The sequence below is a fragment of the Dinoponera quadriceps genome, unplaced genomic scaffold (genome assembly GCF_001313825.1).
Source record: "Dinoponera quadriceps isolate SergipeBrazil2010 unplaced genomic scaffold, ASM131382v1 scaffold676, whole genome shotgun sequence".
Lineage (NCBI taxonomy): Eukaryota > Metazoa > Arthropoda > Insecta > Hymenoptera > Formicidae > Dinoponera > Dinoponera quadriceps.
The window spans coordinates 1,309,445-1,327,728 of NW_014554818.1; the positions used below are offsets into that span (position 1 = coordinate 1,309,445).

Below are 18,284 nucleotides of genomic sequence, written 5' to 3' on the forward strand. Positions count from 1 at the left end.
ATGTCTCGATCTTCTTGCGATCCCCATCTTCGTTTTTCCACTTTTCTCTCTTTCTCCTCTCTCTCTCTCTCTCTCTTGCTATCACCGAAACCAGATCTATCGTAGATATTATCGCATCAACGTAGAGACATTATTGCATAATTATCTCCTTTGATATTAATGATTTCCCGCAGGATAATTTTTCCCTCTATAATGTTATAAATAATTGCGAATAATTAATACGATAAATAATTTTACATGTAATTTACATTTGCGCGCGATAATTTGTAGCTTTTGCTGCATGTCGAAAATGTGATATAACGTTTTCCGCAATATTGGTCGCAGCGCTATTTTTGCGGAAGCGCGGCTATATTTGCGAGCGAAAGCGCTATACTCTCTCGCTCTCTGGCATAATTCGGTCCAGGGGAGCTATAAATATAGAGCGCATTAGCATAACATTCTAGTCACGCTATTATCATCGCGATTTATTTCAGTTCTCAGAGTTCAAGGAACCACGGAAGATTTACGTTAATTATTTTCTCTACTTTGTTTAGCGCGCGATCGATATGCGTGTGTGTAGAACCTCTTTACACATCCCCCACGTAGCGCTCTATTTTCTCGGACTTTTACGTTTTTCCCAAGTTTCTTCTTAACAATAAAAACGAGATATATGTATCGTTATTGTAACACTTGCAAGTAACAATTTCTCCGACTTAAAACATTTTTGTTTTAAGAAGTCGAATTACAAAATGGTTATAACGGAGGCATTCGTTCGCGACAACTTGACCGTTCGTATCGTCGTTTTTTGACTACATCATGGATGTAGACCTTATTTACTATCGTCTCTCTCGGCCCTCTTTATCCTTTTGCCCCTTTTCCAGGCCTCTCCCTCTTTCTCGTGACGGCGATGTAGTTAATAATAGCAAGCGGTATAGGACGAAAATAGGCCCTGCAGAACTATGCAACACGCGGAATTTCATCGTCTGCTGACCTCACTAATGAGATCGTGCATACGTTGAGTTTCAACCCGTCCCTGTTATTCGATAGGGCGAAATTGTGATCGCGAAGACGAGCGCGATATCGCGAGTCTCAGGATCTGTAAATTTATTCATTCATTGACTCTCTCGGATCTTTATTCATTAGGACGAAGACTTGAATCTTTCATGAGTTACTTCTCATGTAGTATCACCGTAACGTGGCCCGGTAATATTAAAAAAAATCTTTTGATATACCTGGCATCTCGATCTCTTTGCTTCTCCTCCTCTCTCCCGATCTTTCACACCGAATTACTGATTTTATCAAATACACAGCACGGTTCTAACGAATCGCCGCGAGGCTCTCGTGTATTTATCGCAGCGTCGAATCTTGGCTTATAATGGTCTTCAACGAATAGTCAAACCAACGATAATTCTTACCGACATTTATTCGCGGAATAATTTACAATCCGTAGAGAAAAGTTAATTTCCCAAAACGTTCCCGACGTTCGGGAATTTTGCACGGCGGAGTGCGGCGGTTTCCCGAGGGATTAAGCCGTCTCTCTCGCCTCGCCGGCTCCAGCAGGTTTCGATGCAGTGGGAATTCGTTGTGCCGGCAGCTACTAGTCGCGAAGTCGCTTAATCCTAACGGCACGACGACGGGCGAAGTCGGGCTTTAACCCGTGAGAGCGGTCACGTCAGGAAAAATCACGCTGTCAGACGCGCCTGATGCCGGATAATATTTTGCCGAAATTTTACACGGTACTTTTCATTCGTCGTGTAAGCATTTCTCCCGAGATTACTCTTTCTTCCTTCACTTTTCATAATAATCATTATTATTCCTTTTTTACTGACACATATTCAAAATATTTTTTTATAATAGATGACGCGTATCGCTATAGAATATTTACTACGGGATCGATTAATCCCTTCTTTTTGTATCTTGCTTTTATTCCCGGGATGTCTGGATTTCACGAGGAAAATAACTATTCACCTGAACGTAATACTCGCGCGGCTCAACGGATCAATCGATAGTGTCGCAGTTACACGGGGCGGCAATTAAAGTTGTATCGGCTCGTAGGCTCGGAAAAAATCGTGAATAATCGTTGCAATGCAGCGTAATCGCACGCAAAATCGAGGGACGGCGTGTGTGGGAAAAATACGGGAAAAAACACGATCGCTCGTCGCGTATTCAACGGAAGGGCGGCGATCATAATCTCCGCGTCTGACGTCGCGCGTTTATTTCCACGGCGTTTGAGCCGCCGACTTGTTTAGAGGCTCGGCTGCAAAGTTTAGCGCGCATGTCGTCGATTATGCGGATCGATATGGTGAGATGGAAATTCGCGCGCGCTCTCTCTCTCTCTCTCTCTCTCTCTCTCTCTACGTGATCAATGTCACAGAGTTGCGTGAAAACTTGAGAAAGATCACATTAATCGTCACTGATTTATTCCGATTTGTCATATTTGCGGCATGTATTACGACGTGCTCTGAGAAAAATAAAAAAATTTCACTAGCTTTTTTTTGAATATAATATCTTACGAGTTATTTCAGAGAAATTCAAACACTGAAATATGTTTATTCTCTTTATTCTTCAAAAATGTTAATAGTATGCAATGTTATCTACCGTAAAAGTTTTGTCTTCAGTTTTAGCTAGGTTAGATTAGGTATTTGCAAGAATCAAATGCTCCATCTATACCATTCGCTCTCTGAATCGCAACGTGTAGTAATTTCTTTTTTCTCTTGGCATTATCGGTGTGTGCCCGCCTGCATTCCATCAGCATCATTTGTTTGGGCGAATTTGTGCGATCCGAGCAAAAAGTGGAACTCTCAGCGTCCAAAAAGATCAAGCAGTCGAGTCGTTTCGGCGCTTCGCTTCTATCTCACGAATATTATTTTGGGGGCCTCGGATCGAAGGCGAACTTATTTTCAGACGCGGTGGGCCGCGAACACGGGCATTTATATCGATGCCGGTTCTTTTAATCTTTCGATTGCGGAACATCTATTCGCGACTTTGGAGTCGACACGGCGATATTATACAACGGGCGAATCACACGTTTCTATTTGCATCTACCGTTATATATAAAAAGAGTCCATCGGATGTGAAATATCGTATCTAGGTGAAATACGGTAACTTTACGGCAATGCCGGGCGAAATAATCTTCTAATAGGCGAGCGATACTCGAGCTACATATTTTCTTCACAGTAGTAGTCGTTTCGTTGAAAAGCACTTTAACATTCTGGGGTACTTGGATCCTCGAGATAGAGGGGTTATCGCTCTTTAAGCGTTCCAGTTTTATATCTACGTGATCGTTCAGGTATACGTTGCACGTCTCAAAGATTAAAATGTCTGAAGAGAATTTTGGGAAAGCCTCATAAATTGGACGCACGAAGCTCGGCGCAATTTTCGAAGAAGCCCAGGCGCGGGCGTAACAGCTGGACGTAGGCACCGTAGTATCGCTGGAGTTTCCGAGTGGTAATCCGGCTTTGCGAGCAAGTGACAAGCGCGAGAGCGTGCGATCTAAAAATAATGACATCTCGTGTACACGCGCGCGAGAGGTGCCAAGATCCATTGCTTTACCGCGCGGAGGAAGAAATGGAAAGACGAAGGACTTGTTCTTTTCCCAAGGCGCGGCTTTGCCTTGCTCTCCCGGCTATCCCCGAGCAGCATCCTGCGAGGGCGATAAAGTCCTTTGCCGCTTCTCTGAATAAGGGAGAATACAATGCTTACATAATGGATCAAAGGCTCTTCCCCCGCGACGCGGGGAAACCTGGTCGAAGAGACTGCGTAGCGTTACAAAGGGGAGTGAAATAACGAGGAATACCGTTTGCGCTCGTCTTATTATTAAGAATCTCTCAAATAAACCACCTCTCGCGCGCGAGGTGGTTTATTAAGCGCGAGAGAGGATAGTTTCCTCTTAGGAAAGATCCCAACTATGCTGTTGGGTATTTTACGCGCTGTGCAAGGGTGAGATGATGCAATTTCGCATCCGTGTGATTTCACTTCTATGCGTATTTTGCGCGTACCTTGTTCGCACAAGCGCGTAACATTTTTCTTTCTTTCATTGCATACGATGTATCGCGAAATCATTCCTCGAATATCGGACCAATCACTCTTTGGAGAATGTGCTCGGTTAATGGTCCTTTGACTCAAGGTCGACGGGTAGGATACTAATTTGCGATTTAGGCCGGTATTTATAATCGGATCTTAAGTTCATCTTGAGATATTTCGTAGCCAATGAAAAATGAGCAATACAGTATCTCAAGATGAATTGAAGACAGTCTTAAATATAAGATCCGACTATGAATACAGGCTTTAGAGTTATCGAGGGATATTCAATATTGAAAATCCGAGCGATTAGACGAACGCGTGCTCGAATGAATTTTCCGAGAGAAAACTGCTTTTAATCGACGAGTCTTTCTATAGAGAGTGAGAAAGAGCCCATATTGTATCGCTCGCGTTTTAACACATGCCAGCAGAGGATATAGCTCGAGTTCGATATTTATTCTTTATATCCGGAGGAAATGTATTCTTATTAAGTAAAGAGGACAAAAGGGACTGCACGGCACAGCTAAGTTGAACGAGACACGTCCATTCTCTGACCTCTTCCTACCCTACGGGTTCGAAAGGCATTGTCACCGGAATGCAGCTGATATTCTTGGAAACTGGGGCGCCAAACTTTCCTATTCCTATCCGCGAACTGCCCGGTTCCACCTGACGTCTAAATTCACGAACGTGATACCACGGAACAGGGTCTTCCTAGGTACATACGTATCGCTGCGCCGTTTCAAACGATCGGTCGACAAGCCGGCCTAATTTCTCCTCGCGAAGAAACCTCGTCCTTTCCAGCGGCTCGATTATTGCGCGTGAAACACGATCGTCTCTTACATTGCGACAACACATCGAGCTGGCCCAAACGCGCTTATGTAACACCAAGTTTTTTAGATCAATTCAGAGAGAATCCACCTTCATCTTTAAATTTGCGAAAAAGGACGAATAATTTGGATTAATCTATCTGCAGTCTCTTCTAATAACGAAATCTCGATGTTCACCGTTAATCGATCTCACGGAAACTTTATATACGCGAAATTTTAGTTAAAAGTTTAGTTTGAAAATTATCAAGAAAACAAGAAATCATATCCGCTCATTTTTTTTTTTATAAAAGAAAGTGGAATTTCAATTAGTCGTAATCTCGCATGAGATAATTTTAGTGACAGTCTGTACAAGTGGAAATTCCACGTGTTGTCCAGGTGTTAACAATAGTGCGAAATATTCTCGCTCACGTGAAAATAGCCACGTCGCGCTCGCGGATCTGGAACTTCCAACTTTGCCATCATGTCTGATTGAAGCGCGTCGACAGTTGGCCAAGTAGTTTGGTTGGCTGCAAATTGCGTGCGCGCTGTTAAAACTGATTTCAATTTGCAAGCCTGTTTACGAGCTGTAGTGCGGTTAACGATTTCCGCATCGCATTTTCAACAGCTTCGAGACGAAGCACGATAAAAACCAGCGACAATCGAATGTTTCGATTCGTATCTTTGCGATAACACCGAAGGATTGTGCCCGGCTTTTTTTCATTTTTAGGGCGACGCAAAGTTACGCGATTGTAGAAGAAGGCTATCACAGCTATCTGAGACCTCGATCGGCAGATCAGGTGCCCGTGTTAATTGCTTTATTCACGAGAACGTTTCTTACGTAAGAGAGCAACGAGTCGTGATAATTGTAACGAATGTGCGACTCGCGCGGTTAAGATCCACATTAATTATGAGCGTGTGCTGCGTGTATGCAGCAGGTACACGTAGTGACGAATGTGTGTGTGTGTGTGTGTGTGCGTCGTGTTATTATCTTATAGAAATTTAAACGTTGTGTGCAAACTTTGCGCGCTCGTCTGTTTCAGCGATGATCGCGGAACGAGCGGTTACACCAGACTCTTTATACTTTACGGAGGTGTATAGCCGTAGTTGAGGATTATCGTTTAATGGAACTCGCGTTCGTTTATCGATCCGTTTTTGATTCAAGGATTATATGCGATTCTTGTTACACGTACGCGAGTCAATGTAGCAATTGGATATGTTACTTTGCGGGAAAGACGGAAGAAAATTTACGCGTGATATATGACGAGAGAGCCGAAATGATACCAAGCAGAGTTTAATGAAGTTTCGACGTCACTTTCACGATAAGATGGTTATTTGTTCGCGACTTATCTCGAATCATACTAAATTTGGCATCGACTCTTTCTTCAAGCGCGGAAGGAACGGTAAGGTAAATCGTGTATATGATTACTTATGATGCTTCTTCAGCGACAAAGCTGTTGGAGGTAATCAATGACTTCTTTGTACGAGTGAAAGAATGTACGTTTGTCGAAAAATTGTCGCAACAGGTTTCGCCGTTTGCCGTTCTATTTACTCCGCGAGTTGCCATAATACGTCGCGACTGTAGCGCGCACTCATTGAAATATGAGACTGCGTGCAGTCGCAATGCGACTGCATTACGAATTCACCGCGGATGTCACGAAGCACAGGGACGGAAATAAATTTCCGTGGGGAGAGAATAAAGCTGCTTCCTGCACCTCCCCCCTCTCTCTCTCTCTCTCTCGTCGATAGGATTGCTTATTTGTTACGATTTTATCAAAAAAAGAGCGTGTTTGCTATTTTAATTATTCTCTGATGCAATGTTACAGAGATAACATCGCACCATGCCTCGCGATTTTATATATTATATTTTAATATTTCAAAGAGATATTTCTTTTGCCTTGTGCACATCGTCATTCATTTAATATAAAATATATATTTGCAACGTTTCTTACTGTTCGTCAAAGGAAATATTTCAGGAAGCTGATTGTTCGAGATGTTCGATTTGCTCGTGAGGTTGCACAATCGTACACTCGCAGTTTTCCCCGATCCACCTATGGCGACTCTCGGATGAAATGATTGACGGAGGACAAGCGTTCGATAGCGGTGAAAAAGGGACACGTCGCGAAATGTCAAAGGCAATTCATCTTTTTAAAAATTCTACCCGCGTCTTGACAGTCTCGAGTTACAGCACTGTACAGTATTAAATTGTATGACATTCGACATGTTTTATCGACGCCACGCAAAAACATAACCGGTTTCGTCCGGCATTTATCCTATATCTTTACACAAGGCTATTTTACGCAGGCAGGCAATTAATTTGGACGAGTAATGATTGGAATTTTTTTTCTCTAGTATTGTTTTTACTAAATACATGATTATCTATATTCGTAATATTAATTTATTCGTTTGATATGAGAATAACGTTAATCGTAGCAGCGGCGTAATCATCACGAGCACGTTTTGCGAAAGAAATGATCAACGGAACATTTTTATTTGCACGTTCTTGGCCATCGCGTGTTTTCAGCGGTTTTAGCAAAATATTCAGTTGGCATAACCAGTAGGCGAATTTGCGTTTGTATCATTTCGTGGCAAATCGATTTCGACACGAATGATAAAACTGCCTTCCGCCTCGCGTGGAAATGGTTTGTTGTGCGTCCACAATGGACCCACTGCGTACAGCCAATGATACACGCGACTAATTAGAGACGCGTATTAAATTGCCGGTCGGTCGGAGGTCGAGACTACGCGAGGAGAGGCAAGGAAACGACGGAAGAGATACAAAAGAGCGGAGAAATGACGCCGAAGAACGACGGGATTTTCCTTTCCCCCATCTTCTGCGTCTTTTAATAGCCACGTTTTTTCGTCTTCTTTTCTTCTCGCGCTCTCACCTTGACGTTTTATCATTGGCGACGTAAACGCAGTCCGTGACTCGGCAAAATTGGCCAATTCGTGTCTCTCCCGCGTTTCCGTGAAATCGCGCATGCAATTTTCACGGGCGTCTGGTCTATTACAGTTAAAGAGGATAGCGCGTGGTCCACGCGGAAATCGCTTCGATCATCGCCGCAGGAATTTTGCCAAATACGCGGACGCCTTTTAAATACACGCCGATACACGCCTGCGTCATGAGATATTAAGCGACGCGTGTACAGGGCGCCGCCATTCCGCTAGAAATACTTCCCAAGAGAATAGCGAAACATTGCCGGAGAAAGATCTGCTCTTTTCGAGATATTGCGCGTAGTTTTACAGCTCGAACGCGGTTACAAATCTCACGATACATATTCAGTCAATTATATAAAGAATCAAACTTACTTTTTACGCAGTATTACAGCAACGAAGCAAAAATTGGCCGTCGGTTGTCTCGACTAGGGCGAATTCGTCGTAGGTCCGATTTTTCTGACTCTCGGACGATATCTTAACGCGAAATAAGATGCAAATTACAGATTTTTAATGCACTCTTATTTTATATCGCGACGGGCGGCAATCACGAGTTTGATCAAACACGTAATTGCCATACATTGGTAAGGATCTCCCCGCTGCGAAAGTTTCCGAGCGCTTTAACGAGCGTGTCGTATTTTCGACGTCGTTTATTAAAATATAGCGTACGCTTTGTACGCCGCTTTTACGGCCGTCGTATAACTCAGTTGTTTACTATTATTAGCACACTATATGTCGGTCGTGCGAATTGCATTACTCTGCGAGCCACAACGCGAACGCTGAATACTCATGGATAGAAAATTCCAATTTACAATATCCTCTTTTGTAAGGCAAAAATACGGAAGAAACGTTAATTAGGGAATTTTCATTATTGGCGATGATAAAATATACGTCGTCAGAATTATTGAAGCAGAGAATTGAATCGATAATGTTTTCTGCGTAGTACGTGCAAACAGAACAACATTATTATACTCCATATATCAGCCGATCTGAATAAAAAATGTCACGCGAGTTACTTATCTAACTTTCGATTCGCCGGGTTTCTCGCTTTTCTAATTTGACATCTCGATAATTAAGTCTACTATACCGTGAGCATTTTTCCGAGGGACATTTGACTTTTTCAAGAGCTCTAGAACGAACGGTTTGTATTTTTTTCGTCGCCGTCGTCGTTATTATTTCGCGTCGGGCGATCGTGACGATCGGAGGAAAAATCGCCGAAATGACGCGCAAGGGAGATGCGGATGGATCAGGGCTGTGCCGCTACTGCACCGCACTCCTCGCCTGCACCCGCCGTGGAACGCCAAGTATCGACCGGTTAAAGCTATCCCCGCCCGGCGGCTAAACCGGCCAACCCCTTCGTCGACGTTTAACCCCCCACCAGCGCGGCTTACCCGACTTCTTATATTTTCCATCTCCGTCGCGCGCCTAGAGTTCCTTTACCCTTCGTCGCACGGAGAGATGCTCCGCGATACTGTGTCGAGGTATCGATACTTTGTCCTCACTGCTCTATATTTTTGGTCGATAGTAGCTTGCGGATGCAATTGCTCGCGAAGCGTCTCCAACTTTTACAGCCCGAAAAGGACGCGTATGCCGCATTCTCTATATTCGTAATGTTATAATGCAAACGCAGCAAATCGTAGTTCGAATGTCAAAGACGATCCCTAGCTGCTGCTGATCGAATAAAATGCACTTGCACTTGAGTTCCGCGACGCCGCTGTGGAATTGATGAGACATCGTCATTCCAGCGGTCATTCTCGAAATTCATCAGGACGCGAACGTCAAAGATGGCTTGTTTGAAGTGTTTCGAGCTTCCGAGCAGCTGGGATATCGGGACGGATCATCGATCCGAGTGGAGACGACCCGAGTCTATATATCGAGATGTATGCCTGGGGGTGCTTAAATTTAATAGGGTTTCGGTATCTCGCAGTCAGTATCTCTCTCTCTCTTTCTCACTGAATTTCGCAAAACTGCTACGCAACTATCGTCGCTCTCTATTGTTGCGTGCAGTACGGTTGACACGCAAAAACGGAAAATTAGGCATTGTTGGCCCGCTCGGAGTGGAAATATTTTCGCACAAAGGCGCTTCTTAACGATCAACGTGCAATTTCAAGCGAAACATACAGCAGCGGATGCAACGCGATAACGGGTGTCGATGATTTATTATACGTCTTTCCTCGCGCGCGCTCATTCTCGCGTACAATAAATACATAATGATTCTTCTGAAAAGATTTCATCAGCCAATATACAATATGGAGAATACAAATTTGGTTTTTAAAGCTCGAAGAAAGATAAAAAAAGTTGATGTACTATGCCAGAAAATATGTTAAAAAGATCAATTATGCATGCAAGCTGGATTTGAGATTAAAAATCTCGAGGGAAAATTTATTGAGACATAAAAATCGTAAAGCGTCGCTCGTTTGTTGATGAAATTCTTCTAACTTTACACCGAAATATCTTAAGTGATCAATTTTCGGTTGTAAATGCAACGGCGAATTTGCCCCGAAACGACGCGATGCGCGGCGCGATTGTTTCTCGCGCGAATTGTATTATCAGCTGCGAAATCGCGCGCACACCTGCGTTGCACATACTTTTCCAAATACATCATTTCGGTGCGGCACGCTGGAAAATGCACGGCATTTCAACCGACCAACGGCGATGTGAAATTTTACCGCGGAGGTTTTGTCCGCCGCACGTGATTTTCCGGGTGTAAATTACAATTTCCGACATCGCCGCCGTATCCTAAAAGCATACTTTATCGCGTTGCGATTTTTTTTTATCACGCACACGTTCCTTTTTCCCTTCCTTCTTTCCCCACCCCCGCCTTTTTCAACGGTTGTTTTTGCGCGATGGTTCTCGATCAAAGGGTTCAGGTGGAAAAAATTGCTCCTCTGAAAATTGCACGGCGTACGCAACACTTTGGAGGGAGGAAGGGGAGGTTGTGTTTGCGAGATTTATAGTAAATAATCACGCGAGTGTAATACGTTTTCGAAAAAGTATGTAATCGTGTGAAAGTTACGCAACGTGAAAAGTATATTGTCCATTTCGCTCTTTCCTCCGGATTCGAATGTCGCGTGATGACACGTTCGTTTTTCATTCGTCGAAAGCGACGACGTATTTTGGTCGGTATTGCGTCGCTTCGATATGATGATTGAACCGCCGATTAAACTTCGCTCGTCTTCATTTGTCGCAATTCCTCAACAAGGTAGTACTCGCGACGAACGATCGTCGAATTTCAGGCTTTTTGCTTAAACAGCCACGGCCCGTAATAAAGTAATGACTCGTCGGGGAAGGAGCGGAGCGAGCCGCCCCCAGGGAAATTATCTTACCGACTACTCGTCGTACCGGCTCGTCACAATCCGGCTTCCGATCCTTATACGAACGGATAACTCTTTCGGAGGAGGAGAAACGACCGGTCGTTACCTAGATAGACGTTCATGTGCACTACCCGCCAATTACCCGCAGTCTTTTCCATCGGGACTTTGCGACTCCGAAAGTCGCGCTTTTATTTTCGGCCGAGTGAATGCGTCGTTTTGTCTCGCTTGTCACGCGACGACCGTAGAGTTTTCGCGGTATGCGAATGCGTGAATATTCCAAGTAATGATTCGCCGTGTTCTACCTCGAAGTAATTTTTCTCATTATCGTAAAGAAGGCTCGACCCGCCGGGTAATTGACAGCGTTAACGTTTATGAGAAAGTTTACGTAGCGCATGTAAAGAGTATTCTCTAACGCAGAAAATTTGGATTTTCCAGGGAGAAGTGGCTTTTATCGAGATTTTCATTTCCGACATCTATCTTGCGTCGAGCGTTTTTTTTCTTCATTTTACACCGATATATTTCTGCGAGAAACCGCGTTTGCCAAAAGTACACATACTTAACGTATACTTAACATAATTTAATTACTATGTTAATTAAGTCGATTCTAGGAAGGAAGGTACGCAGTTAAGAACGTGACGTCGTTCAGCTTGCATCCGCACGTACCGAGGCGTATAGCAATTTGACGCAAAGTTTTCCAATCGTATCCCGAGTTTACAAATACCTGATAAACTTTCTCAAATTTTCTGCGAGATATAATTCTCGCATTTAATTGCTATTTACCGCGCGGAAAAAATAAAATAATTATTATATCCATTTGAGTCCAGTGAACGCGCAGCACGGAATAATCTCCAAGTAGCATTATTCGCCCCCGCTGTTTTGAACAACCGGATGTACGTATGTACGATCAATTTTGTGGCACGTATATCCGCAACGCAGTGGCCAAGTAGAACCGTGAAAGAAAGAGAGAGGGATTCTTTTTATAAAGAATTGAATGTTTTTGCAATAATCAGCCAGAACGGAAGGCAGAAAGGCCAGCGAATATCTCGAGTCGGCTGAAGGGTTAATAATAGCTCTCGGATGATAGGAGACGGTTATGCGTTTGCTGCATACGTGCGTGCGAGCGATCGGTCGCGCTGCAGCGGCAGAAGTAGGACGAGTAAAGTGCAGGAGCACGTTTTACGACCCACCACGCGACGGATTCTGCAGGAGCTGCGCGCGCAAACGCGTACCTACCCTGTGTTGCAAGACACTTCTTCTTCTCTTTCTCCTTCTCTCGCTTTCTCTCGGTGGTGCTCTTCGGTCGATTAGTTCTCCCTCCGCCCGGATCCAACTTGGATTAGAGCGGAGTTATTTTCAGCGGTCCTAACGCCACTCGATTAGAGAAATCCAATCGGCGAGAGTTCGGTGAAATTAATAACGATTAATCGTCGCCGTGATTCTTAACGATGTAAGAATACGGTTACGGTTTTCACCGAGAAACCACCTCCCTATAGATTGAATTTGACTCTTCCGTGAAAGACAACGGGATAATCGAGCTCATGATGCAAGCAGCAAAGCGCTCCTCTTGACTCGTTCCGCAGGACGTAGCTAACCTCCCTAAACGTTAGTCGCGGTGGAAAGCTCTCAGCTGGAAAAACCTCTCGGCGACGTGAAGGAAGGTGATAAATCGAGCGCGATGGGGAACCCTGATCCGAGTTGGGTAAGAAATAGAGAGAGAAGCGCCCTTAGAGGGATGTGCAGACTCGCAAGCGCAGACGTACATATGTGTGTGTGTGTGTCGACGAGAGCGAAGAGGTATTTAAAGACGTCGTTGTCCTTCTTATCATCTTCGTCAGGACGCCTCCCTTTGAGAACTCATCGTCGATCGCTCTAGTTCCGCGTCAGCGAGCGAACCGACTCGTTTCAAGGCCGATGTCTCTTCCGTTCCCCTCCGCATCGTCCTTGCAACTCTTCGTCCTTCCCTTTTTTTTCGCAATATGCGTCCACTCCTCCATTCTCCCTTTTTTATCCCTTCCCTATGGCCGACATTTTTTCTGTTTACCTTCGCGAACTCCTGGCCGCGACGCGGTAACGCGCGAGAGACAAAGGCGAAACCTTGAGATAAAAAGGCGAGACATTCCTGTGTGTGAACTTTGTTTCCCGGTATTTATTCTCCAAAATTAACATGCTTTCCGGAGGATAATGTTTCCGTTTTCTCCGTCTTATCGATAAACTCGCACCGCGACACGTTCCTTGACCGCTCGCTTATAACGCAAAATTCATGAAAGATTCAGGTCTTGTCGTTAATAAATGAAGTCGCGGCATTCTGGAACGGTTAATAGCTTAAAAAAAGCGGCACGTATTTCCGCGCTGCCTTTGTGCGGTGAAAGCTTTGTATGTTAATCTACGTAGACGCAAAGACCGTCGCGGTATGTACGTTCAGAAATTTAAATCTCGTCTCGCTCTTGGGGAACCTTCGTTGTTATATTTAGCGCGGAAAAATGTTCGCCGCGCATCCCCCATGTTGAGAAGCAGCGTCGCTACAATAGATTTTACTGTATGAAGTGATTCGCAGGGATTATTTGGGACATTATTGCTTGATTGGCATCAACGATGCGTAGTTCTCGCTCTGATTTATCTCATATCAATTAAGATACGTTAGACATCATAAGCGTCCCTTTCCACACGCGTCGAATGCTAAAGTTTTCTTTCGAGGTTTAATCGATCATTTCTGTGATTTCTTTGCGTGCTCGATGTCAAGCAAAAAGTGTTGCGTCGAAGAAGCGAGCGAGGGAGGAAGTCATAACATATCCATTTCATTGGACGCACGTACATTTCTCGGGCACTCGCGTCCGAGAATTTCTCGATCCGACGTTTTTATTGTCATCTTCGCTCGAAAGCACACGCTTGGAAAGCACGATCGTCATTCGTAACGACGATTTAATGTCAAACTTTTGTCAATTATGCACCATCTGTCGCGTGTCAGTGAGAACCGCGTCATAGTGTTGCTCGTTTTAGTATAAACTGCATTCTCCGCCCGACCCTCCGCCAAGTCGATCAAGCGCGTCGCACATTGAATATTAACAAGTTGCAACAGATAGCGACGAAATTTTCCCCGACGCAAAATCGACCCCGATTTCGTTAATAGGTTGAATAATTAGAAGCTGGTATTCACTCTGCCATTATTTTTCTTAACTATCCGCATTAATCGCCTAATTAATTTCAAGTCGCAGAGATTTCTGCTCGTCGTGTTGCGATCGATTTTCACGAGTTTTACTTATCTCGTTTGCAGATGCGTTATTGAAGCGAGATAATGCAATCGGCGAATAAGAGCTATTCTCGAACCGTAAAGTGGTGCGACTCAGTTTGAAAGAAAAACATAAAAATACGCTTTTATCGAGATCGCGGCGGGATAGCCGACGGACGAAACCCCGCATAAATGTACTGACCGACCGACGGCGTGCGAGAGTGTGACATTAAATAATCGTCCTGCTTCGACGGTATAATCTCGTAAAGAGCACGTGAGCGGAAAAGCTACGGCACACGGGGGCTGGAAAAGCGTCGCGATAGTGGCGGGAGGGTTGATAGGTGCGTGGCGGCGGCGAGTAGCTCTGGTGGCACAATCTCCGGTAATGATTGGTCGTCATGGAAACGAGCCAAGCACCCGCCTCGCCCTTTTTCCTCCGGGCAGACCGAGCGGCGTGCGTCGTGTCGCGGAGGAGCGTCGCATCGCGACGCCGACGCCCTCTCGACTACTTCCACACCCCGCGGCAAAGTTAATCTCACTTCTCTCGCTTTTCCCTGTGGATTTCGCGTGAAATTTTTAGCACGGGCTGTATAAAGTGTTGTTAAGAGAAAGCGAGGAAGGAAGCGCTCTTTGAAATCGATTTGCAAAATTTCATCGAAAAGAGAACCATTCTCTCTGTCTGAGATCGGTTGCTCGCACTCGCGCTGTATCGTTACGACCGACGATCTTAAAGACTACTTGGCGTTGCGATTTCACTATCGCACCGAAATTTCACATAAAGAGCGTGCGGTGGTGAGTAGGAAAAGCGTGTGGAAGGTCCTTGAAACGTCGCGACGGTCCCACTTGACGCGGTTTATAACAGGGCGTGCAGTCTCCCGAGAGGTGGAGAGTAACGACTGCGATTTCCACGTAAACGAAAGGAATCGACGCGGCAATAAATTCTGTCAATTATCCAACGAACGGCGACGCACCGCAATTCCATTGGTAGCTATCCTCCCTTCTTTCCGCCGTGATGGACCGCGGCCGAGTTGTCACCCTTCTTACCAGATCCCGAAGCCAATTACAGACGTGCCGCCGACAGTTTCTTACCGCCTACCTGTCCGTATCGGTCTGGCAAGAAAGCAACGGCTGACAGCGACACGTACGACGAGCTGTCAACACCGGCCTTTTTTTCATTCCACTCTCTCTTCACCCCCTTTTCCTTTTACATCCGCGCGGCCGCTAGAGCGCGGTCTCTCTCGATCGACGAGTTCTCGACAATAACGTAATGTATGACATAATGATAATGCACGGGTAATGTATACCCCGTGGAATGAAATACATGCAACGCGTTATGATACGCGTAAAATGTCAAGAGTTGAAAAATAACTGTATCACATACTGCGCGAAATGGACGTGATTCGACGACGCATTTTAACGTCGGGAGACGTTCATCCCCCTCGGAGAGACGAGTGTCAACTCTCGAAGCGAATGTGTTAATTTAGTTATTTCATGTAAAATTACTTACAGTGTATTACTCGATTTTTTATCGATTCATTACGTTCTCAAGTGACAGTGTTTCCTAACGTTATCAATCAATTACGGTATCGCTGCCCATCCATTTTTGTTCAGCGCGCGCGAAGAGAATGCATTTTTCGATCTACTTTGAATTTCCACGGTGCTGATATTCGATCTCCCTTCTTTTCGTAAGAAAGGGGGAGGAGGTAATACCTTCGGAGTTCCTTCTGTTACGCGGAAACGATATCTCTTTGTCACAATTACGATGACGGAGAGTGTCGGCGCGGATGATAATGGGCGATTTTCCCTTTTTTTTTTTTCCATGAATTCTCGCGCTGGATGACTCTGCCGCGCGGAGAAATGGCAATTTAAGTCTCTCGGCGAATGCTCGTTCAATGGGCAATCTGTAGTCGCTAATCTGCCGCCTCGATCGACGGCGCTACAGAACGCTCGTGGAAACTTTAGCGGGCCAAGTTTCCACGGCGGTTTTCCATATATAGGCACACGGTGGAGCGCGCGCCGGGCTGGGTAATCGAGAAAGTTTAGTTCGCGGTAGTAGCTAGTGATGCCCGGATATACGCGACTGTGAATTCTGGGGAAGGACCTTAATCGTCGCCTCGTTACAAGACGGCTTTTTACCCCGAAAACGCGAATGACGTCATCGCGCCGCATTCGCGATCATTACGGATTTATTTTTAGGCACGCGCGTAAATCCCATCGAATCGTAGAATCGATCTGGCCGACGTGTTATTATTATTATTCAGATCATCACCGTACCGTCGACGAGTCTTAGAGAGAGGTCCCGATATTTCGTCCTTTCGCTCAGTCTTTTATTGCACGACGATTATAATATTTCATTACTTTGCGTCATATATAGGATGGGGCGTTTAACTTGAGACGTTTTAACATAAGCAAAAATCAAGCAAAATAAAAAGAAATGTTTCAGACAAAAGTTGTCGGGGGACATATTTTGCTGACCTTAACTTCGTTGTACTGTCAATAATTCATAATTTCAAAATCAACTTAATTTTTTTTTTAATGGAATATTATATTGCATTGTGAATAATGTCGGTTGACAAGATCTCAGTTGAATCCGAGCTTCTTTGCCGTTTGCCCTAGTATGCGCTTTTCGTTAGTCGCGAAAGAAAGATATCGCGCAGCGGAATTAAAACGAAAGATATCAGGCACGGTTGGTTTCCGCCTAACGGAAGCTACGGCCAGGATTATCTAAATAAATATTTGACCGTGTTGATATAATGCGATTAAAGATAGACCTCTTGTGATACTCTCAAGCGCAGGGATCTGTGAGATGTTGGTTCAAGCGCAACCTAACGACAGGGTTATAATTCCGGAGCGGCGAACTCATTCGGCGAAATGTTAACGCACCGTTGAGATCGAATATTAAACATTTGCCGATACAGGCGCAATTACTATTGATGGGACACCGATTAATCATAGATGGCCAGTAATTACCGAATCCCGCTCAATATGTTGTATAATGAAGAGATATAGCCCTTTAATGTATTAAATGGAGAGATTCCGATCACTTTGGTGCCGTAGAACGCTCCCCGCAAGCATTTTCAACGTTAAAAATATTGGTGAGAGTCGCGACACAATTAGTAGTTCCAGTGGAACTTGTCGGCGACGGTGGACTTAGGTATATATATAAAATGATTGAAATATAAAAATGGAAGATAACATATATGTATTTGTAATAACGGGATATATTGTTGCACGCCCGGATGATTGTTCGCTGAATTTCAACGGAGGCATCGCGAGATTCGTAAAATTCGTAAAATGCCTAATAACGCCCGTCTCTTTCACGAGAAATTCCGAAGAATCACTTTCCCCCGTCGACCGTTGTCGTTGTTGACATTTTATCGGGACGTGTACACGCAGCTTAGGTATCTACATTGAAACTAACGTGACTCGAAATTGCGAAACTCCCTGGGCTTTCTATTTTCGGATACTCCCCGCAGCCCGTGGCGATTACGATGTGATAAATTAGCGAAGATGACTTGCAACTCATTTATTATATATATATGATGTTACACTTTAATCTGCATTGTGCACCGTAGGGCTGCATGCATATTGTATCAATCTGCCGAATAATAATTACAATAACGGATATGTTCGCGACTGTTTCAGAGGTGCCTTCTCCGTGGTTCGACGATGCGTGCAAAAGAGCACCGGGCATGAATTTGCGGCAAAGATCATAAACACCAAAAAGCTTTCAAACAGAGGTGAGTGATGATCGCAAATACATCCTTCGAATGGATTTTTTCTTCGAATGATTTCTAACGCTTTTTTTTGCGGGTAAATATACTATAATTATTCTTGAAATTCGTATTAATTCGTCGAACGCGTATAGAGTTAATGTAGTTAATGTATGATGTAGACGCATTCGAGATTACATGTATTTAGTGGTCCGCGCGCATAATATTACGTAATGCACGTCAGACGGGGTATTAAACCGTAATTTCCAAGTTCGCGGCTTGCTTGCGGCACGCA

General features: G+C 44.5%; 1 protein-coding gene across 19 annotated transcripts in view; it reads left to right on the forward strand.

The window, feature by feature from the left end:
• Window positions 1-18,284, forward strand: part of LOC106742123 (calcium/calmodulin-dependent protein kinase type II alpha chain) — a 97,397-nt gene that overhangs the window by 7,015 nt on the left and 72,098 nt on the right. For all 19 annotated transcript variants that reach the window (XM_014614763.1, XM_014614764.1, XM_014614767.1 and 16 more), the window contains exon 2: window positions 17,922-18,016. In XM_014614763.1, the coding sequence (XP_014470249.1) occupies window positions 17,922-18,016 (95 nt within the window). The remainder of the gene's footprint in view (window positions 1-17,921; window positions 18,017-18,284) is intronic.